A 24,241-nucleotide genomic window follows, 5' to 3' on the forward strand; every position below is an offset into this window, starting at 1 on the left:
TCGAAGGTTTCCGGGGCGATAGAGGCCTAAGGCTGGGCGGGTCAGGAAGGAGTTGTGGGTGTGGGATAAAACTCAATGATCATCTTCACGAGTCATTGATAGCAGCGTCCATCATGAATCGTATTCAACTTCATCAGGTGGAACTTAATTTGTGATTGAGCTACCTAGGAACACTCGACCGTTGCTCTCTGTACCTTGAATGTATCTGCTCCCTCTTCGTCTTCCGGTCAGATAGTTATAATAAATTAAACCTAGGGGCGCATTTTTATCTTTCTTGCGTTCATCATTCAGCGCTCTTCTCTCCAACTAAATCAACGTCGCTGTACGAAGTTCATACAACGAGTACGCCGTCGTCTATAAATTATTATCAATATGTACAGCAACAAAATCATCATGAATCATCTGTTTGATCATCTGCGCCTTCCCAGCCCCGGTCGACGACGGCGACCGTCTTCGGAAGGAGGAGCTGCGGAAATATCGATTAAATCGCTCACGCCGCGATTTGGGATTAGGAATCGACGTAAACGAAAGGAGAAAAATACTTTCAATCAGGCTCTCGTTACGTGTCTGCTGCCGTTTCGTTTTTGATTCGAGAGAGCAAACAAGTGAATCTCTGGCTGCTATTGTACAACCGGTACCGGAGGAGGTTCGTTTCGGGCGACGAGCCATCCACGGGTTTCGGAAACAGGGTGGTTTTTCGGAAGAGGAAAGCATGAACTGAGCTTGCGCAAATCTGGAGCAGTCGTCTCGAATGAGAAAACGAAAATGAAATCAAGAAGAATTGTAGAGCCATAACGATGGAAATGCCCGCGCTGACAAAAGGAGGGCGAGAGGATCGCGCGAATTTGATGATCAGCCTCCGGTCTCGAATCTGTGATCGAATTCTGTCCGGATTCGAGGAGGACGCAGAATACACGGGAGACTTTGAAGAGATGAAAAATCGCGTCAACTTGAGAACTCTACCGGGGTATCGGTGTCCGCGATATATTGGGGGAGGAACTAGGAACCTTTAGGTACTTGAGGTCTTTCATGTTTTGAGGCATCATCGATTGTTCCGGAACAAGCGGGAAAAGAGGGGGAAATTCCGAGGAACGTTGTTATCTGCTGTATGTAAGGGGGCGATTAAGGGTTCGTGCTGTCTCGAATGGATGAAGAGAAACGTCTTGATCAGCATCGTGCGAGTCGATGATTGGATGCCTATGTACAGAGTACGTTCTGCCTGCGAGAGCAGTCGACCGTCGGGCGACTCCGTCACGAGTCGCGCGAGCGATTTTTCTCTCCCATGATGCAAGCGCTTTGATTTGTTTGATTCACTACGAGTTTGTAAATTTTGAACAGGCTCAACTGATTCGGATGCAGTGCCATTGTCGTCGTCGCTGCTGCCGCTGTCGCCGCTAATTGCATAAAACGTGCACTCATTGGCTCACCCCAGGCCGAAGCCGAGGTCGCAACCGCGAGCCGACACACTTCATCCTCTGAACAGATCAACTACGGTGTACACATTCATACACAATTTAGTTTGCTTGCTCGTCTCTCTCTCTCTCGCTAAAAGTTTCACGTATAGTCCGCAAAGGCCAAAAGACCCGCCGGGGAATTGAAGATGCTCTAAATTCAGTTTAGTTGATTGGTTTCGATTATTACTTGCTCTCGACCATTTTCAGACTCTCTCTCTTTTCTCGCTCTGCATGCTTACAGTTTCTCGTCGTCGGTAGGCATTCCTTCGTTACTATTATAGTACTATGATCGTTATCAAATGACACATCAAAGATAGGAACTTTCGTATTTTGTGGGCGGCATGGCCCCACCCGAGGAAGAAGGGAGGGACGGCCTCATAGCAAAGCGTAATCAGACACAGACAGAAGAATTTGCCCAACTTGCCCGATTGATTGCTTGCTAGGCGCTCCGGGTAGTCTTTATTAAAAATAAAGCCTCCCCTTAAAGCTGGTCACAGTGGAGACGGGCTGGGCCTGGCGTCGTCGTCAGAAGGATGATGCCGCCTGCTCAGAGCCCAAACAGAAGGCGCACGGAGCTGAGGCTCCGCCACCGTGGACAGTGAAAAAAATTGCACATTTTTTCTACAGTTTGCTTCAGTATTTGCTGACCCACTCTCATCTGAATTGATAATCTTAGAATCGTCCGTGAAGTCCCATACAACTGTCCATCCGCGGTCACGTTGGTACGTCCTGCCGTCACGTTGTACTATTCAAGACGTCCATCAATCACAATCGAAAGCGTGTTGACGACACGGATGGAGCAGAGGAGGGGGTATTCACGTCCGGTTTCGATATACGCTCTAAATCTGGTGGTTTCTCTTTTGTCGTCGACAATTGTTATCTAGAGCTTCGCTTCCACGCTAAGTGTTTTCTGTTCGGAATCGTGATTTTCACTTTTGTTTGTTGTCAGTCGTCTGCGTCATCCATCATCATCGAAGTCTTCGTCGTACATATCAATCATTTAACTATACACAATGCGGAGGAACACTGGAGTACCCTAGTCGTCCGGATGCGGAGCCCACACCGCGTCCTTCACTTATGTAAAATATATTTACACTGCACCTACTCGCTTCGAGTCGGCACATTGAGGATTCGAGCCCTCAATTCAACGTATATTTTTTTTGTCACTTGGTCTTCCTGCGCGCACTGATTCCCTGCATCCTCGTCGTCTAGAGGACCATCGTATTGGTCGCTGTCGTCGCCGTCTTGGTTTTCGTCGGGATTACTCCACGTTATATCGGCCACTCAAACACACACACAGAGCACAGGTTTCACATTTTCCTCCATCGTTGGATCGTCCAATGTTGCGCGAGCGATGCTGATATGCTCAGGGTTCAATATAGGGGAAGGTTCCGGGACTCGAACGTCCAGAATGAGGGGGGGGGGTTGGGAGGAGGAGTCCACGACCCCTGGTCGTCATCGTTGTCACGGTCAGAGCCGAGTTCGTGATGTGTGTCTGCTTCGACACGGGGGCTTCCTCTCGTATTCGTCGGTTGCCTTAGACGTAGTTCACTACAACTCCGAGCCAACTTCACTGAAGTAGTCCACAATCTTTGCCAAACATCAACTTTCCATCTTTTCTTTCCCACCGTGGGTTTCATCCGCCGGTGTTGGGGCGTTCAGCGCACGAATCACTCGATGTTTCATCAGCTGGTGGTCTCTTGCTGGACGGGGTGGTCACGGCTGGCTCGAGGTGAAAAGAGGCGCAGCAGACGGAGTTTGTCCCCCGTAAAACGAGAACTGCCCCGTGTTGAGGTTCGGGGGAGCTCCCGTAAACAGGGAGAAGTCGTCGGAGGGGTTGTTATTTGTGCTGTCCACGTTTTTCATATTCCCACTATCGTTCTGAGCTTCTTTATGGTGCTGTTGTTGTTGTTGTTGTTGCTGCTGCTGGATATTGAGTTGGTTGAGCAGCTGGAGTTGTTGCACAAGCTGGCTATGCTCAGAACTGAACGCACTCTGCTCACCGAGTTGCGATGTGGCCGTCGTCAGGGACAGTCCCTGACTCTGAGGGTTCGGCACGGGATCGTCGTCCTTAGAGAACTCGATGTGTTTCTTCAGCAGGCTTATGTGTCCAATCGAAAAGATGTGGTCCTGTAGAGAACTTGAGAAGCTCTCGTAGCGAACCTTGCAGATTTCACAGAACTCCGGTCTCGGAGGATCCGGCTCCGGAACTTGGCCTAGTTTCAGTGCGGCGGCTTTAGCTTTTTTTTCTTTGGCTCGTGCGTTTTGAAACCACACCTGGATAACTCGTTTCTGAAGGCCGATCTGAGCGCCTAAACTCTCGCACTCGGCCATCGTGGGCGTTTTGTAATCGTGGAATATGGACTTCATCACTCGAAGCTGAGTCGAGCTCATCTGTGTACGGAAGCGTTTCGCTTGACCTCCGCCTGGAATGTTGAGTCTCCCCTCGAACGAACCGGGGGACGTTTGCTGGTCATAGTACACCACCGAACCGGTCTCGGACATGTTCACATCGTTTTGGTCCTGAGTGTCTTCGGAGTCGGACTCTGGGCGGGCCAGACCCGTTCGCGGTTTCGCGTGGGGCTCATCGGGCCTGCTGAGATCCAAAGGTGTCTCACCTGAAGCACGCCAAAATAATTTGGCTTAGACTGGAAAGTGGGCTACTTTCCACTTTGCCTGTACTCAGCCCTATGCTCTTAAATAACTCCGTCCTTAAATTACTACCACCCGGATCCCGGTAACGACCCCGGCTCTTCGCCGGGTCGTCCTCGGGATTCGGGTTTTCTCCTTCCAGAAACGTGTCATACCTTGCCTCTTGGCACTCAGGTCGGTTGGACCGCTGATCTCCTCGAGGAATCTCTTGAACTCGTCGACATTGTTTTTGTTCTCCTCGCCGATCATCGAAGTGTTGTCGTCAGGATTGGAGTTGTCTGCGTCGCCATCCGGGAATGTGTCGATGTTTAGTTCTCCTGGAAGGGGAAGGACTCATGAGCGATATGCTCGGGTGGCTCATTGAAAGTACCGCGTATGTTTCGTCGGGAGAGCCCGAGGTTTCCGGGAACGATTCGCTCGAGGAGCTCCTGAGCTCGATTCCTTAAGCGGGTATATCGCGGATTATCCTTCCTGTTCAGCCACTGTCTGTTCATAATGTTTCTGGCACGCTGCTGTTCCGTCGCTAGCTAGCTAGCAGGGAGGCGGCGCCTCGCACGCCGTCCAATCCGATGCAGTCAGCGAATGCAGCGAGCCTTGTAATTACCAAGCTGAGGTATTTAGCTGAGAAGCGGCGGCGGCGACGACGACGTCGACGACCACGACCGCCACGACAACAACAATGGATAGGTTGAAACGCGCGCGCGCCAACCCTCCAGCCATCCGAGCCACCCAGCCAACCAACCAGACATTCCGTCAAACAGACGGGCATCATGCGCGTGAATCGCTATTCCAAAGCCTACCTGCAGCCATTCGAACACACCGAACGGCAATAGCTGCAGCTCTGCCGACCGAGCGACCAAGCAGCGAACGACAAAGGCGTCGACGCCCATCCGCAAACCCAGAAAGCATGCTTGATCACGAGTGAGAATATTAGAAAAAATATACGTCGACGTAATCGAGGGCTCGCCGCTTGGAAACAGTATCGCGGAGGGCGCTCTTCACTTCGAAGCAGGCACGGACTTGGGCCTGATGGAGGGAAGGCTAGCGTTCATACAACAGCCTCCGTCGCCGACGAAGTCTCATCTCATCGCTTCCCCGAACTTCTCTGGGCCTACGACCTTTCGCCGGCTTCGAGGGGCAACGGTGAGAAACCGAAGAGCAGCATAACTCCAGCTCGAGGAAGTTCTCTCCACATGCGCTTCATCCGTGGATTGACTCGAGGAAACGGCCGGCGTACCGCGCTTGCTAAGTCAGCTTGTTTTTCGAATTCAAGTTCGCTCCTTAATTCGTTATTCAGCGTGCCACCGGTGCGTCACCACCGGATCGATGTTGACGACGATGATGACGACGTCAACAATGTTCCCGATGTCGGCATCGCTCGTGGTAACAACATTAACACGACCCACCGAGGAAGCAGGCGAGCGACGTCTGAGCGGCCGGACGGCTGGCCAGTGAGACGGCCGGCTGGAGGAGCGCCGCAACAACATCGTCATCCATACACCTTTTTTTTATTGTTATGATTATTATTATTTTCGTTTTCCCTCTTTTCTTTCTTCTGTTCATGATGAAGAGGAGTCGTGCTGATGACGCAGCTTCAGAATTTTACATCATTTCTCGCTGCTGCCGCTGCGACGACGACGCGGCGGCGACCACGGTGGCGGCAGCAACCAAGTTCCCCTGAACCTACTGACTGAGTGAGACTGAGCAAGGAACCGGGCACTGTCTGTCCGTCGAATGATGTGATGATGACGTTCATTCAAAATGAGTTGAGTTCAACGATGCGCTGTCGCTCTCGTCGCTGTTGCTATCGCCGACTTCGGTGACGGCGGAATCAGCTTTCAAGAAAAAAGACCCACACTCTTTTAAGCAAAGGCGGTACTGACTGCACTGAGCACTTATGAGTTTCCCTATAAAAAGATCTAATGCGTTCCACCGTGAGTTGGTCATTACTCAGGGGTTTTGCAGAGGGTGACACGCTCCGACGAGCTGGACATTCGATCACTCCCTCGATCTAGCCGGACTACTCTGTACCGAACGAGCTCCGGCTGACCATCCACGGACGTCAGACAGTTCGCATCGCTTGAATTCCCGAGATGTTTGAAGTGTCCGGAAATTATTGTGAAATTCTGCCAGACGAACCGATCGCAACATTCAATTACGGAATTCAAATAGATTTCTGAGAGAATTTGCGGAAACGCGTCTGACAATTCTACGCTCGCAGTCGTCCCATCTGGTAAAATGATCGGCCCAGAAGACTGGGCTAACACTGTGGATCGCGATATCCAAGGTTATCTTGATTTTACGATTCCCGCAAGGAATTGTCTTGCTCGAAGTCGTCGTCATTGTTCGAAGGCCGAAAACGGGAAACTTGTAGGACAAGCGACAGAACTGTTAGCCGACAGAGAAGTGAGAGCCCCTGAAAAGCGGGCTCGCATCCGCCCCCTCTTGGACATTTGGTCCGCGGAAACACCACGGAATGAAGCGTCGTTTTTGTTGACTTTCATTCCGAGCAGAAAACGAAATTCTTAGGACGTGGACTATGATTCCAGTGCACGACCCACGACGAGTTGAGGGGAGCGCACCGAAAACCGGTATTTCACTCTTCCGGCGGGGTGCCCGAGGGGAATGTTTTTTTTCGTAGGGGATGTCCTCTGGACAATCTCAACCGCCCGTACGATTCAGTTCGAACATCGACGATAACGAGGAGCTCATTCCTTCACATGTTTCATTGACGCACGAACTAGCTGACACCACGCATCGCAATCATCGACGCTGCCGTTCTCGTTGAGATTCAACTCGAAGACAGCGCTGGTGATTTTGTCGGCGGCGGTGGAGTTCCTGCTTCGTGCGGCGATGGATCATTAGCGTAAATGAAATTTTAATGACAAAGCGACCGGCAACGTCGACGACGAACGCAGCGAGCGACCAACGAGAAACGAACGATCGTTCCTTCGGGGATTGCGAGCGTTTTGCTGTGAGTCTGCTCGTCAGTCTGCACATCGACTTTCGAGCGGCCGGCCGGCTCTATCTGCCTTCCGATTCCAAAGCTGCGCATTCGGGGACACTGCGACCTATACATCGACGATTCTACCGCGGACGCAGTCTGAGCGTGCGGGGAAAAAAGGTCGAAGTGTAAGGAATTACTCACCCTTGGAGTAGAGATCGGCGTGCCGAGTCGCGAGATGCGATTCCAACGCGCTGCGGGCTTTGAACAATGCTCGACAGAAGGGGCATCGCTTGTGGATTGCTTGTTGGTGAGCTCTGAACTGGCCTTTACGTTCTCGGGCCCTCGTGTTCTGGAACCAAACCTGCACCACTCGCTTCTTGAGCCCGACATCTCGCGCGATAGATTCCAGCATCTTCCGACTGGGATTCGACTCTTGCTGGTACTTCTGATAGAGGAAGTCGAGTTGCTCCGGAAGGATGGTCGTACGCAGACGTTTGTCCCTGGAATCGGCTCGGGGTTAGGCAGGTTCTCGGCCCGAACATTTCTGAACCCACGTCTCTTGTCGCCGGCTTGTCCTGCGCGATAATGAGAGCTCGAGATCGTTTTGGGCAAATCCCTTCACCACTAGGCGCAACGTCTGACCGATTAGTAATCACGTCGCGACGGTCACAGAGGGAACTCACCTTGGAGAGCCGTCTCCGCTGGCATCTTTGTTTGGAGAGCACTCCTCGTCCGTGCTAGCCGAATCTAGCTTTCGCTTCCATTGACCGTTGCTGGTATCTTCCATCATGCCGGGAAAAGCCAACGCGTTCTGACCAGGATTCACAGGCAATGACGGAGCTTTGTTCGGGTTGGTGGTCGGTGTTCCAGGAAACAAATTGGGATTCATGATGTGTATGACTTGGTGTTCTCGCCATAGCTCAAAGCGTGGAAACACCATGGGGCACTTGTCGCAGCGGAAACTTCCGGCTGCCGCACCGGCTGCAGCGGCGGCAGCAGCAGCGGCGGCGGCAGGGACACCGGCGGCTGAGAGACCTTGAGCGCTCAGGGCGGCGGAAAGCGCTCCTAGAGTCGGAAGCGAACCGCGATCCGAGCCAGGGTTAGCACCAGACGAAGCCGTGCTTTTAGGGGTCCCCGATGGTTCTGGCGTGTCAGGTGGGGTTTGGCTACTGCCAATGCTGCTTTCAGGACGATCGGGTTGGGAGGCTTGCTCCTGAGCAGCTGATTTGAGCTGGAGAGCAATGGGGTTTTCGTCCTTGAAGCAGGAGTTCTTCTGATGCTTGATGAGCTCGTAGTAGCGTTGGAACACTTGTTGACACTTTTTGCACTGATAATTTAGCCCGGGAGTTCTTTGGAATCTCCCGCTTTCATCCTCGGCGGTCTGCGGTTGGTTTTCGTAGACCTTCCTCGCCTTCTGCCTGGCATTCTGAAACCACACCACGATCACGCGCGGACTGAGATTAAGTAGTTTCGACAAATACTCCAAATCATCGTCTTTCGGATAGGCATTGGATTCGAAGAATTCCTGCAAAACCTTGATCTGATAATCCGTGAAGCGAGTTCTGTTGGCGCGCTTTCCGCTGGGCGGCGTTGGCGCAGAGGGCGAAGCTGCCGCCAAATTCAAGGACGGAATTCCGAGCGCTGTCGCCGGAGCTGTGCTGCCAAGCGCCGCCTGAGTTTGCGCCTGCACCTCCTTCAACAGCTGCTCGTGCAGCAGTTCGGGGTTGTTAAGCAGTTCGGGCTTTGCTTGCAAAAGTCTCTCGTGGTTCTTAAAGAGCTCATGTACCCCATCGGTCTGATCTTTGCTGCCAGCTGATCCGGCTGGCCCACCATCGCCCATCATCATCGCCATGACGATCATCTGTTGAGCCATTGCGGCCGCTTGCTGTTGGGCCGCCGCGGCCGCAGCAGCCGCCGCCGCTGCCGCGGTCGACGACTCTCGGTTGGAGTTTGTCGACTTCGCTGATCCACCACCGTGTCCGAGCGAACTGGACTTCGGTGTGACTACCAGTTCCTGCTTGATCTGAATGCCCGCACTGGTGGGCGCGGGTGATGCCTGAGGTGTGGGGTGTTTTAGCGCAGGCGACGGTACCGGGGTCGGCTTTTTGTCTTCGATCGACGCCGAGGAGGAGACCGATGCGATGCCTCCAACCACTGCCGGCTTGCTATCAGTTGAACCAGAATTACATATTTCCGAAATCGGAATGACTTTCGCCTCTCCGGTCTTCTCGTACTCTTCGAGGTTAAGGTAGGTTGAAGGGGGATTATTGAAGTTGTAGGGGGAGTCCTTGTTTCGTTGGCGCTCCTTGAATAGCGTGTTGCGGAACCAGTGTTTGATCACCTGCACGTAGCGGAGAGGAAGGGAAAAACGACAGAGTTAGTCGGAGCCTCGTGCCGGAACGTACCCGCGCGTCCGGGCATCCCCCACGAGCAAGAGAATAAGGCAACGTACCTTTAGTGGAAGTCCAGATTTCTCCGACATCTCAAGGAGAGCCTCTTCGGTCGGGGAGTTGTTGATGTCGAAGTAAGCACGAAGAATCTTCAGCTGCTCGTCGGTGATTCTCGTGCGAGCTCGCTTCTGCTGCTGTTGTTGCTGTTGTTGTTGCTGCTGCTGTTGCTGTTGTTGCGAGTGCTGCTGGGCTTGCTGCTGCTGGACTTGCTGCTGCTGCTGCTGTTGCTGCTGGCTGGCTAGGAGCTGCTGCTGCAGCATCTTCTGGTGACCAAGAGGGTCGGGGCCTTGGCCCACTTGACCCAACATCTGCTGGAACAGCTGCTGTTGCTGCTGCTGCTGCTGCTTCAGCGAGGCCTGGGTCTCGCCCTGAGCAGCACAGCCCTGTTGGTTTGCGGCAGCCGCCAATTGGAACTGCATCAGCTGCTGGTGGAAGAACTTCTGCTGGGCGGCCAGCATCGCAGGGTCGGCACCTGCGGCGCTGGCTGCGGCCATCTGCTGTTGGATGGCCTTCTGTTGAGCAGCCAACAGGGCAGGATCCTGGCCAGTCACCAATGCGTGTTGGAGGGCAACAGCGGCGAGAATTGGTTCCATAGGAGGTGGGAGGGGGTTGAGGGGATTCATCATCATCATGGATAACGGGTGCATGGGGGGCAGTTGACCACTGAGTTGCTGCTGCAACGATTGGGCCGTCGCTAGTTGGGGCGGCAGACCCATCAGACCCATCTGCATAAGCATCTGGAGCTGGGCCTGCGCGATCTCCGCGCTCTGATCGACGCTTCGGTTGCCGCCGTTGTCATGGCTCTGCGGTCCGCTTTTGGGTAATGAAGGCTTTTTCGCTTGTGGCTGGGCCGAGTCCGCACTTCCGCATTTGGTCGGCGCTTCCGCAGACGACGCGTTGCTACGTCTGTGCGCCGCCGGCTGACCTTCATCGTGGTGTTTCGACGGTTGCTGTGGCGGCTGATTATGAGAGTCAGCTGGCTCTTGTTTGATCTTAGAGGTTGCGGAGGTCGAGGCGCCGGAACCGCCGAGGCTGATGCCGGAGCTCGCGTTGCTGGGGCCCGTGGGTCCGTTCGTCGTCGTAGTGCCTGATAGTTGTTGGTTGTTGCTCGACTGCTGGTTCCCGGCGGCTCCGGAAGAGGGATTGCCGGACCCTGGAGTGGGGTTTTTGTTCTCGAAATCGTTCCTAAACCTTTCTGCAACTTTCGACACAACCTCTACAGGCACCATGTCCTTGTGAACTTCCTCGCGGTGTGCCTTCAATACCCAAACGCTCGAGAATTCCTTGCCGCACTCCGGGCAGCGGCATCTGTTCAGCTCGGGAAGATCGACGAGCTTCCCGGAAACCGCCGGTTTCGCTTCAGAATCCTTCGCTGAGTCGCGGAGTTCGGAAGGCGTTTTACTGCTCACGTCTGTTTTAATTGTCTGTTCGTCTGTCGACCCCTCGTTAGCGTCTACCCCATGGTTGTCGTTGCTGCTGCTGTTGTTATTATTGTTTTCGTTGTTGTTGCTTCCGCTCTTGTTGTTGTCGTCGCTGCTGTCGCAGCTGTTCCTGAGCTGCTCCTGGAGCAGCTCCTTCTTATCCTCATCCTCTTTCTCCTCCTGGTCGTGTTCCCCGTCGACGTCCTGTCTCAGGACACTGCCCTCCATATCCCCGCTTGCTATCGAAGCGTTTACGTTAGATCTGATCTTCTGGTTTTCCTGGTTTTCAGCTGTAGACTCGTCAGTGGTTGCTTGGCAATCCCCGATACTGTTCGGCTTGGGCGTGTGTTTCGGTTCGGGAGTCTCTTTCTTGACTTTCTGATTGAATTCGTTGTACTGCATGACGACGTCGAAACCGAACGATTCAAGCAGATGCTTGTACATTGGCGGTCGTCTCGACGATGGATTGCTGGATGGAAAGTTCTGGTTGATAGTCTGCAGGTTTTGTGGCTTCAGTTGGCTCATGTCGCCGCTTGCCAATGCTGACAATAGGTGTTGCACCGCGGCGTTCTGCTGATGCTGTTGAGCTTGCTTCTGGAGAATCGCTGCCGCGTTCGTCATCGGACAGAACATCTGATGCTGATTCAACGCGTCGGCGTTCGCAAACGATTGGTTGCAGGCTTGGCACGTCTGCGCACCGGTTTGCCCCATGTGGCTCAGAAGTTGCTGTAGAAGCTCTCTCTCCTTGTCGGTCGCATGGTGTGCCCCTCCTCCGCCGCCCTGCATATTTTGGGCGAGGTTCTGAAGGTTCTGTAGGTTCTGGAGGTTCTGAGCTAGCTGCTGGAACTTTTGCAAATTCAACTGTTCAGCAACGGTCGCATGTTGCTGATGTTGTAGTTGTTGCTGCTGCTGCTGCTGCTCTCGGTCGATATCCATTGGCTCGTCGGGTCGTTCGATTATCGGTAGCTGAAGATCGATCTGACCCTGAAGGATCAACTCCTGCATTTTCGCAGCCCGACTCTGATGGAGCACGGACCGAATGTGGATTTCCAGTGTGGCGTTCTGGCCGTAACTGACTTTGCAAAGGTTGCACTTGTATGGCTTGTCTTCATTGACGACGACGTTGTTGTTGTTAGCGAGAGTGGCCGGCGACGGAGAGCTTCTGCTAGGCGAAATCTGACCAGTGGGCGTCCCGGGCGCAGACGGCGTGCCAGCGCCGTCTTTCGAGCCAAGATGACCGGCTCCAACTGAGTTTTGGACACTGTTCATTTGAGGAACACCAGTGAAAGGGTCTTGGACGTCCTGCTTGAGTTTGTGCATGTGGCTCACCGACTTGTAGTGAGCGATCAGGATGTTGTTCTGGGTGAAGCTCTCCTTGCAGAGGGAGCATTTGTAGGGGCGAGAAGGATCGTTGTACTTGTCGATGACAGGATGACCGGCCTTGGCGCGATGGCCAGGACTATCGATGTGCTTCTGCAGATACGACTGTTTCGTGAAGGCGAGTCGGCATCGATGACACTTGTACTTCCGATTGGGATCGTTGTAGGCGTCTTCGGCCAACTGAGGAGAGTTCATGTAATCCTCGATGAATTTCTGCTTGCCATCGGCCTCGTCACCGTCATCGCCGAACTCGCCCAGCTGATTGTTTTCGTGGTCCTCGCTGGCCGTCGTGGAGGCTGCCGCCGACATCATCATCATCATGATATTGTGGACATGTTGACCGGACGCTTGATCGTCGTCCGCGGTGGCGGCGGCGGCGGCGTTGGCGACCGATGCCGCCGCAACGCTGGCGTTAGCAACGACCGCGTCACGGAGGCTTTCTTTCTTGAGCATCTCGTTGAGCACTGGGTCCAGAACCCCGGATCCACTTTCTTTGTTGAGGAGGAAAGGATTCTTGGCGAGATAATCCTGATATTTGTCCCGTTCGTCGAGCGTCATGTTCGAATGGGAGCTCTCGACGTGCTTTTGAACCGCTTGCACCGATCTGAAATTTCTCCCACAAATCACACAGCTGGTCGCCTGCCGGATGGCGTGATACTGCGAGTGCAGCTGGAGCTTCTCCATCGTCTTGAACGCTAGAGAACACTGGTTACAGCGATATTTGTAGACGTGTCTCTCAGAGACGGTGAGATCGGACGTAAGGGTGATAAAATGACTTTTGAAGTGGTTTCTGAGATCTGGCACAGCCCCGAACGATGCCTCACAGCCGGCTTTCCAGCATTGGAACGAGCCGGCCTCTTCAAAATGCTCCGGCATGTCTTGCAGGTGGTTGAGAACGTTGTCGAGATTTTGGAATTGCTCCCCGCACTTCTTGCAGATCAGATCTTCCGGCTCTGCCCTGTCATCGGAGTCTTCCTTATTGTTATCGGAGCGCTCGGTGTCGGTGTCCTGCTTCTCGTCCGGACCCTCGGTTTCGGTGCCGGAGTCGAGACGGGTCCGCTTCGACGACGGACGCGCCTCTCCGGTGGCCTGCACGATCGCAAGCAGTCTCTGTAGACCCTCTTTGGTGACGTTGTGCACCGCCAGCAGATGCTGGCCAATCATCTCAAGATCCGGGAACTCGTCCTGGCACAGCGGACATTGCACGCAACCCGAGCTGCTGCCAGAGGTGTCAAGGTCTTTCTTGCGACTCAACTCGGAATCGTTGCCCGAGTCTTTGTCGGTGTCGGCCTTGCTTTCTTCTGACTTCGCTCGGTCCTTGAGTTCGGGATGGGACGCCAAGTGTTCTCGGAAAGCTTCGTCAGACTCACAGGTGAAGCTGCACAAACTACACACATGTCGTGATTCCGCGGCTTTCGAGGAACAGCTCAAATCGGCACCTGGGGACAAACGGAAGAAAATGTTCGACTGCGGTCCACGAAATTCGCCCTCGTCTCCCACAACCTCTCCAATGATTCCCCCGACCGAATCCTGGATCCGGCCACCCCGCGAACGAGAAGAGATCCTGCTCCAATGCCCCGTCTCTGAACGCATACGATTGAAGTACTCACCGTGATCCTTGACAGTGACTTGAAACATGTCCCTGATGTCAAAGCTCTCGGTCTGGACCTTCCTCACGTGGTCGGTTCCACCGAAGTGCTCGATGAGTTGGGACCTCTTGGCAGTGTTGAACTCACAAGGCTTGCAGCTGTACAGCAGGAGATGTTGCTGCTGAGCCTGAGGCGGATGAGCTGACTCCAGTTGCACCAAATGCTGGAAGAGCCTCTGGCAGATTTGATGTCGCGGATTGGCCGCATGCAGCTGGAGCTTGTGCACAGAGTTGGTGTAGTAATCACAGGCGTTGCAGCGCACCTGAACCGGGTTCGACATGTTGACGTACTTGAGCTTCCACTCGTTCCGTTGACCGCCCTCTTTGACGTGGTTGACTTGTTGAAGGCGCTGCAGATGCTTGTCCGTTTTACAGTGGAGCTGGAAATTGGCTCGGAGGTTCGTCTTATACGTGCAGAGCTTGCAGATGTAGCTGCCGGCGACTGCCACCAGAACCTCGTCCTCTCTGGTTCTCGATCTGTCCATTTGGAAATGGGCTCCCAGAGCCTCCACACTATCCACTGAAAACACACAGCAAACGCAGCACTGATATATTCGCGAGGTTTCGTCGCAAGACACGTCGCACCTGCAATACGCAAAAGAAGAACGTTCAAGTGTCTCGTCTCCCCGATCATTACCTTGTTTCCGTCAGCTTCCGCTCCCAGCCGAACCCGAGACCGACTTCTGGTCGTCTCCCCCGCCCCCCCCACCCTTCTTCGGGAAGGAACCGTGAACTCACCTAAGGGTAGGATCGGGATGTTCCATGTCCAGCGTGGGATTATTGTTTTTGTGAACCGTTTGCGGGGTGCTTTGATGATGGTGATGATTCTGTAGCTGCTGTTGTTGTTGCTTTTGTTGTTGCTGCTGCTGCTGCTGCTGCTGTTGTTGCTGCTGCTGCTGCTGCTGTTGATGATGATGCGCGTAGACGAGAAGTGCCTGGTTGTATGCGAAGTCAGCCAACTGTACCTCTGGCGATTGACCCGCACCGACGTCCTGTGCATTCGACGCTTGCTGCAGCTGCTGAAGAAACGCTGGGTGCAGACCCAACAGGGGGTTCTGCCCTAAAGCCCCCAGCGCCTGGTCGAGACCCGACTGGTTTCCGGCGCTGCCACCACCCCCGCCCAATGCCTGGAGGGCTTCGTAGCTCTTTCTGTTCTGATCGCGCACGGCTTGATTGTGAGTGTGCTTTTCAGATGTCATGTGTATCCGTAGATTCCGAGCCACGTTCGTATCGTAGTTGCAAATATCGCAGCGAAACGGGGTTTTGGGCTTAGGACTGGCCTGTTTCGGTCGTTCAGGTTCGGGGGCCTTGAGAGGTGCGGGGAAGTGCATCGGAGCAAACGGCGCAGCTGGGCCACCTCCGCCCACCGCTTGCAACTGGCCATTCTGGAGTTCCTGCATGTTGTTGATGTGCTTGTCTGATTGCATGTGGATTGAGAGGTTCCCTGGAATGTCAATCGTACCATCAGATCAACCGTCATTCTCGAAAGCGGTCTACGTAGCTAGACAGGGGCATTATTCTGCCTTTATTTCTCATTTCGTTTTTCTACATCTATCCCGAAGGTTCTTTCGATTACTCGTCGCCTGTCTCACGTTTGAATCCAGAAGGGACTTCTATAATGGTCTTGAGGAATGACGTCATCGTGCGTCATGGCAATGGCGCCTCAATGGTTCTCACCTTTCGTAGTTGTGCTGTAGTTGCACACATCACATCGATAGGGTTTGTATCCGCAGGTATAGGTCTCCCCTCGCGCGAGTCGCGGATGGGGCTGATTCGTAAGGCAGTAGACGCAGCTCATGTCGTTCTCGGGGTGCTTTTCTTTCATGTGAATCTCCAACGTCTCCTGATACTTGTAATGCCAGTTGCACTTCGGACACTTGAGCGTCTTGCACGAGTTCCTGGAGTGCATTACCTGGGGCGACGGAGCCGGACTGGAGGACTGCAGCTGCTGACTGATCTGGCCCATAGGCAGCTGTCCTATTGCCAACTGATTCAGTTGATTCAACTGGGAAATCTGCGCTTGCAGCTGGGACTGTTGCAAATTCTGTTGGATGCTCTGCAGCTGACTCTGTACTTGTGCACCTAGCTGGGCGGCTCGAGCATCGCATTTGCTGCACTCACTGCCCGACGGTTTGCCATCGGGATGCTGCGGACAGACGGACTGTAGTCCGAGCTGCTGTTGCATTATCGCACTGAATAAAGCTTGAGCTTGCGCGCTGGCTATCAACGACTTGGGTGCGGTGGCGCCGGGAGAAGACGCCGTCGAACCGGCAGACGTCGGCCGATGGTTTGGAGATTCGACGTCCCGCTTGCTGACGTGTTGCTGTTGTTGCTGCTGCTGCTCGGCCATCTGCGCCATCCGAGCGACCCGCTCGATGTTGGCCAACTCCTCGAGTTCCTTGCTAGGTGCCGGCGATCCGCTCGGAGGACTCGGGGAATGGCTTCGGCGAGTTGACAAATTAAGAGATAGAGGACTCGACGTTCTTGAAGCGTCGTGTTGACTTTGGCTGGTTGAATACGCTTGTTCTATGCTGCTAGGTGGGCTCATTGCAGATGGATGCGACAACGACGAGGACTGATGACACAATGACGACGAGGGAGTAGAAGTTGACAACGACGACGACGACGCAGGAATCGTAGGTGACGTTTTCGCTATTGCTGCTGCTGTAGCTGGTAATGGTGGTGGAGTTGTAGATGGTACACCTGCTGTTGTGGTTGCTGCTGCTGCTGCTGCAGGTGTTTTTGAAGTTTGAATATCACAGTGGCTGGAATTATTTACATGAGAGTCTGATTGGCTCCTCTCCGGAGCACGGTTTCCGGACGACGTTGACGTGGACGATGGGTTGTTGCGGTAGCTCGTTGGTCGCAGGGGCTCAAGAAAAGACAAGACGGGCTCCTTCTCCCTTCCTACCCCTTGGATGATGGCGGACACAGCTCGTCGCTCTAACTGGGAGGATTCGTCTTCGCCCAACGACAAACCGTGTTGTCCGGTCGCGTGGCTCACGAACGACTTTGAGAAGCCGAAGGAGAGTTTACACAGAAAACACATTAAAATCGGTCTCGCCGGTGAATGACTGTCTTGGATAAACTGGGACAGACTCTCACTCGGCTCCTGGTGATCTTGCTGTTGAACGAGACGCGTTTTTCCGTTGCGAGCCCTCACGCTGAAAACTCTATAACTGTGCACCAGAGGTGTGTTGCTCAGTGCTTTGGGACTGCCGTCACAGTCGGCTTTCTGAATGTGGAACGCGTTGACGACCTGGGGGATCGACGGCTCCGAGCCTCGGGGTGGCGTCAGGCCCCGACCGTCAACGATCGCACCCTCTTGAGGGGGTACAGGTAACGATGTCGAGTCGTCCGAAGTCTCCGAGTCGATGATGAACGCCGACCCGTCCGGATTGTAGACAATTCGACCGGTGAATGACTCCACGTCGGCGGGTGCCTGAGGAGCCTGACTTGGGCTGAGGCTCTTGGTCAGAGTCAGGCTCTGATCCTGTTGCGCGCCCATGGCCAAAATTCCCTCTTCGGGGGTCATTTCACCGACGACTGGGAGGGGACTCGATGTAGCTTGAGGTCGCAGCACAGGAAAGCTCAGATCGAGCGATGCCGGCTCGCTTCCTTGGCCTGAATCGCAAGAGAACTCTCGGTCAGACCTCCGTCCGTCGAAGACTTTCTTGACTCGACCAGGTAGAAAACCGCATACTTGGGGGGTGGGTCAACTTACCAGTATCGCACATAGTCGCAAAGAGTCGATGTAATTCTTCTCCTGAATTGTAACGAACGCGGGAGCTTCAGTTTTTTTTCCTCATAGCAAGTAGGTCTTAAGCTCCGATTCATTACGGACACTGGAAGAGAAGAAGAAAATCTCTGTTAGAACTCATTGACGGTGATCAGCGCGGTCACTCCGCTAATTCTATGGAAACGACCGACAGAACGTATGCTGTCGTCCTTGGACGATGCTCTCGCTAGAGACAAGCCTTCTATACAGGGAATCAGCCATCATTCCAGTCCGTCCGTCAGTCCGTCGGCCGATATCCTTGCCCGCCGCGGTTGCTTTCGCCGTCGCTGATGGTGCTCAAGCGACGGCCGCCATTGTTCAGCCAAAGCCGAACCAATACGTTATCGGAGCAAATACTAAATACGGTTGTAAAGTCGCGGCCCGGCTACATAGTCGTGACCCGCGGACGAACAGAACGGTCAAAACTCGTAAAACTCCCACACGGGTACGACAACGAACCACAACCGATCGGTCGACCGAGCGAGCGAACGACAGAATCAACCAGCTCCAGCCCATCAGAAAGCAGAACCGATGTGCAAGACGTCAGACAGAATAACCGTTCGTGGAAAAAGTCGGCGTCGTCGAAGACTTTTCTGCTTCTTATCTTCGGAAATTGAATGTTCGATACTTGAAAATGAGAGCTATAGAAGTGAGCTCCACATCTCATACGGGATCCCGAATCAAGCTCCTCATCAGTGGCGGTGCAAGCTTCTGCTTCCACGTACTGGTGATTGCCCATTCGATCAGCGTTCCGACGGGAAACTTTCGACAGCAGTCATATATCTGTTGTCGGTGTTCATTATCTCTGTTATTTTTTCTTCGAGAGACCGGCATTCAAGCATCCATCGGCGTTTCCGTTCTACGAGCAATTCATCTTATTAATCTGCCCATCTATGGGGATTTGGTTCGAACGCTAGCGCGCACCGTCGCCGCGCAGGGTCTTCTCCGCACTCTCTCTCGACTATTCTGGACAACGTCGACGACGACGACCACGACAACAAGTACGACCGCCGACGACGACGGATTCGAGAAATCAAAGTTAAGTCACACCCCCGCGCAAGCCGGAGGAAGGCGGTCACAGTGAACTTCGAAGCATTCGCCCTTCACTCATATTAAATGGCAGCGGTTCGCACCGGCGAGTGATGGCTCGGCGATCGCTCTGGCAGCAGCAGAAGCGGTGGTGGTGGTGGGGTGAAGACCTGTCAACAACAGTCTACGAGACACCACCTTTTACCGTTGCTTCAATGGTGTGCTCACCGAATTCGAATGCAAAAGCCGATCACCTGTTCTGTGGGCGTACCGCATTCAACTGACCGGGGAGAATTCCCACTAGATGCGGAAAAAATTGACGTGAGACCAAATGAGGCCGAGCGCCCTTGGTGCCGTCGTTCGATCCGCCAGAGAGCGGAGGGGACGACTCCACCCCCTACCCTTGTCGGGTGGTTGATTGCTAATAAGCAAGACAATTAAGAGGGGTCAATGGCGCAAAAATCTAAGGGAAAAACACATTCACACCTCGCACCGCGATCGAATGTCCGACCCAACCGACCGACTGACCGATCAGCCCGACGGCATACCCCTAGGGGAAAGGAGGAGATGTTGTCGAGTCCAACGTCGGCACGAAGACAAGGATATTTTAATAATTAACAGTCTTGCTAAAAACTCGGCTCCTTAATTACCCTACCTAGCCTAAGTAAAAACTCAGGGAACAGACATGCTCGTGTAATTTGCCCGTGGGCGGCGGAGAGCGGTCTCGATTGTGTACTAGTCGAATGGATGCCTCTCTACGCGCTCTCTGCTGGCTGACAAGCGCTCATAGATTCACGAAACGATTTGTTCGAGATTTGCCCTCCCTGAAAACAGCGCGTAACAACAGATTTGTGTGTCCCTCAGTCGTCCGACGGAGCAATCACTTAGCTCAGCTGAGCTTGGTCTCTCGGATCTTTTCTGATGCTCCCGCATGGGATCCTGCCTCGTTGATCCCGATCTTTTGGGTCAGCTATCGAAACGAAACTTCTGCATCTGGACCTGCGGCGACCTCTTGTCCATCGGGAGGACGGAGAATACTCGAGGAGTTGGTGAATTCTCGAGAGAGATCAGATCGCGAGTTCTTGAACAGTCTCTCCGGAGTTTCCCGGTGTCTCGATGGGTGTTTCGCCGACATTCGCAACGAACGATAGAGCACACAGCCTACCCGTTGACGGCCGAGGCATGCTTGCCAACAGAAAGCGACTTCGCGTGCTATCCGTCAATTTACAATATGTCGGCCGCTCGACCGAGCGAGCAACCAACGGGCTGTTTTGTTCGCTCATTCGCTCTCTACGTAGCCAAGCGCAACTTTTCGAAGTCCGAACATCTTCTGGAGACCAGATCAACCCGATCACTATGGAGAAAACGGCTGCTAATCGTCTCGGATCGTATTGTCGCTTATCAGCGCCGCAAGCAATGAAGATAGTTCGTTCGATAGACAAACGGCGTCAGACCACGGTGAGGACCCTTTCTACGGAGAGATCTCTGTCCGTGGGTGTTGACCAGCAGTACAGACTCCGCGTGCCGCGTGGATCGTATAGAGATACCTTCTTACGTGAGCCTTCCCCCAATACTTTCTGACCCTGAAAAAATTATGAATCGACCTTCCAGCCTTCCGGCGTTCGCGCCACAATTCTCCTCGAGCCCACTGACGCCGGTCCGATCTCCGCGGATCGGCGGTCGACCTGGGTGCATAATGCCTTGCCGGGAACGGAGCGGTAAATGATCGTTTGAGAGAGAAATTCAGGAGCAAATCTCGCTCCCGACTAGTATGTGCGAAACGCGAAAGGGCAGGCTCTACAGAACCAAAGTCAGAGTCAATGACAGCACAGTGATGCGAACTCGACCCGTTTGGTCAGATGATTGCTCGATTCGTTCATTGGCTGCTAGGCTCTTTCTTCCAATCGCAACACGACAATAAAATGATCGCCATTCTGTCCATGGTCGGTCGCTCCGTGCGTCTGTCCGCGGGGAATAATATCGAAAGTCGTCATCAATCCGTCCGCCGAAAGATCGGTTGAGCGTTGAGGGATTTTTCAGCGCATGACAAAATCGTGAAAGGGTGGATAATCGATGTTTGATGATGAATTTCCAAGCAGCAACGCCGCAATTTCTCTTCCATTCGCTTCGACGATGCTTTTTAAACTATTATGAAGCATCGAGACAGCTAACCATAGACTGGCTACTTGTCCGAGCGCTGCTGTTGATAAGTTAGACAGCGTTAGTGTTCCCTCGCTCTTCGGGAAAAGCCTGCTAGGGTTGCTTGCTGAATTCGGATGTAAGCAACGACAACGAACAATCAGCCATCATTATAGACGGTGATTACGGATGTCGATTCTCCTCCACCTACCTACGCTTGCCAATCTCTCACTGATGGTCGTACAGATCGTAGGCTTGCGGTGACCTCCAGAAACCAGCAATAATTAGAAGGGAAAACAGGAACTCATCTCCATCTGGAGAAACACGCCACTTGGGATCCTCTCGATAATTTCACTCGACGGGAAGCGTCTCGATTTCTGAAGTGAAGACGCCACTCCGACCAGAAGGCGACTAGGCGTCCCGTCTGACATGCACGCGAGCTGACAACCAGTCAACGATGCTCCAATCATCGAGACGCCTATCGCCGTGGAAACTCACGTCGAACTTTCCGTGAATTTCACCAACGACCCAGACCGCTCAACAGAGTACCGGCATCGCTCAATGGCAAGGAAATCACGGACAGAATTCACTTCATTCTACTCGCAGGTTCCTGCAGCATAGAAATCCCGATTCTCGTTTCCGCCGATGTGATAATTAGTGGAACAGAAAAATATCGAAACCTTCTGCGGAATGATCCCGGTGATCGAGCATGGTCGGTGAGCGAGCCGGTAGGAAATGACTTTGAAATGGCGTAGGAGCTCATTCTGTTTTTAATCTTAGCCAAATACCTAACGACTCCATCTCATGCGATCCATGAGAAGTCGTCGTTTGGCAATTCCTTGAAGCCAGTCATCTATCCGTGAATTTGTTCGTCGTCTTATTGTGTGGTCATCATGGAGGAGAATACGTGCTCCAGCCCAGCCGACCGTTCTCTGTAGACCCAGACGAAGGTGACTAGCACATGGGTCTACGGGCTCGACGTAGATGACGACCTCGTAGTCTTCTTGTGGGGAGAGCGTTCGGAAATCAAACAAGCAAGAGATTTTTCGATAGCGACACTAGCCGTATTCCGGAGAGAGGAACCCTTCCGTGGGCGGCGTGGAACACGGAACGCTGCCTCCTACAGGTTTAGTTCTCTTGTTTCTTCAACGTGTTCGGGCTAGAGGAACACACACGAGAGTATCCACAGTTCAGCCGCCGCAACAAAAGATCCCAGTTCATCGGCGTGTGTGAGACCACACGTAAAAGAAGAGTCGGATTACTAAATCGGAGCTCTTCCATTTTTTCTCCTCGGAGCCGTATTCAGTTTAACTTGTCGCGAACAGCTTGGTTGCCGCCGAAGCAGACGGTGCGCGAGAGAAATCAGAGAAAACCCGCATTAAGACTATATTTAGATCGGTCCAATTAGCGAGGCGATGGACATTCACAGGAGTAACGGCGAGTCACATTCATTCGGAGAGAGATATGATTCCATGAAGAGCGAACCGTTCTCTGATCCACGAGCAGCTGTTGAGGGAAGTCCCGGAGGTGGTTTACTTCAGGTTTTTAGGTGGGGCAGCGAGTCGTGGCGGCAGGGGGAGGAGAAGGGATATACCGTATAGACTTCCGATAATCGTCGAGAAAATCCTCAGTGGGCTGAGCAGACGAGTTGGCCGGAGTATTGTAGAGCACGGACGAGCAAATGCTTTAAATACCTTACGACCAGCCAGCTCGTGAGGACATTAGCGAAATTACCCGCGGGGAAGAAATTTTTGAGCTCATTCCTCGATTGGGGGTCCTGAATGGGGATTCCGCTGTGGGTCAAAGCGGCGAGATCGATGGCCGGCTCGCCTCCTCGAGCTCTCGGGCTATGCCAGCCATCCGGCTGAGTCGATTCGACGCTACCCGATACGAGTACCGAGCTCTGAACTATTGTGTATTCACGCTGTCGTTGAATTTTCCTCGCCGATTCCCTCTTCATTTCCCCGGTTTCCCCGTCGAGGCCGGGAGCTTCTCCAGAATGGCCGGTAGATGAATGAGCGCGACGCTCTGGCAGTCGAGGAACAATCAGCTCCAGAAAACAACCGACAAACGAAAGACAAAGCGTCGAGGAGCGAAGACAGACGAAATTGTAGAGGATCGTGTTGTTTCTGTAGCAAGCATTTGTCGTTCTAGTAGCTCTTCCGTTAGTAGGAACAGGCGGTGTACCGGCCGCCGCGACAGGCAGCGACCGCCGCCGCCGCCGCCAACAACGAAGACGACTACTAAGACTATGCTTGTGCTACTGGATGGCGGTCGCTGACTGGGTGGCTGGCTGGCTGCTTGCTGGTGACAGTTGATGTGAGCGAGATGTGAGATATTGTTTGAAACAAGCGAATCGAACCACACTCCGCCTGTTGGCCCGGGGCCCAACGGGAGCCTCCTTGGCTGATCTTTCAGCCAGATGAGAACAATTCTCAACCAGCCTATGACTGAGCGGCTCATTGCTGTCTGAAGCGGCTGCTGCCGCCACCGCCGCAGCTCGGTATTCTGATTCTATTGCATCTCATCGACATCTTCGCGCAATTCCTCAATGCTCCGGCGCGATCTCTATCGGCTGATCTTGAGAGAATTGAGTCCAGAAAACCTAATGACAGAGCTCTCCGTCCGATCCTTCACCCGCACGGTTTCAAAGAGGCTCTTGGAACGTCCGAGGGCCCCGCAGGATCAGCACCCGGGACCTTTCCGTACCTCGATACGAGCGCTTTCCGAGTATGGGGGAAGTCAAGGCACAGGAAGCCAGGCATGACATCCAGGACTCCTGTGGTTTGTAGCATATCTGACATAGGCTCTGTGAGTCCTTCATCAAAAGCGAATCGGATCAAATTTACCGGGCTTCTGCACCTTCTCGTCGTGTTTCTTCCTCTCGCCGCACCGGTGATGCCAGTGGTCGTAGTGGTTATTGTGGAAGCAGTGGCGGCGGCGGTGGTGGCGGCGGCGGCGATAGAGGAGACTACTACAAGAGGGAGACCAAACGGACATCGACACAGACATCCAACAGGCCATGCCGGACATCTGTCGCCTTACTCATCGGGAGAACTCCGCAGGCAAGAAAGCAAGCAAAGCCTATCGGCCTATATCTGTTCGCTATTTCTCGTCTCGCTGCTCCTCATCCTCTTTCGAACCATAGCCAGCATTAATGAACGCTGTCCCATGATGTATGGATGTCTCCGCACAAGAAACCACAACCACCACCGCCAAGTGCTGTGTTTCTCTCTTTTTGCGACTCGTTCCCTCGCTGTCCTCGCCAACCATCGGCCCATGCGCCCAAGTCCGCTCGGACAACAGAAGCGCGCTCCGATAATTCCTCATTGACTACTAGTAG

General features: G+C 53.5%; 1 protein-coding gene across 1 annotated transcript; it reads right to left on the minus strand.

The window, feature by feature from the left end:
• Positions 1-3,170: 3,170 nt before the first annotated feature.
• Positions 3,171-17,580, minus strand: zfh2 (Zn finger homeodomain 2). Its single transcript, XM_029111244.1, is given in 11 exon segments — positions 3,171-4,102; positions 4,253-4,423; positions 7,255-7,553; positions 7,737-8,973; positions 9,091-9,394; positions 9,506-11,094; positions 11,254-12,580; positions 12,695-13,743; positions 13,915-14,537; positions 14,691-15,396; positions 15,630-17,580. Coding segments are annotated over 11 exon segments (10,095 nt in total). The 5' UTR covers positions 17,488-17,580.
• Positions 17,581-24,241: the final 6,661 nt, after the last annotated feature.

Source organism: Galendromus occidentalis, unplaced genomic scaffold (assembly GCF_000255335.2).
Source record: "Galendromus occidentalis unplaced genomic scaffold, Mocc_1.1 scf7180000077427, whole genome shotgun sequence".
NCBI lineage: Eukaryota > Metazoa > Arthropoda > Arachnida > Mesostigmata > Phytoseiidae > Galendromus > Galendromus occidentalis.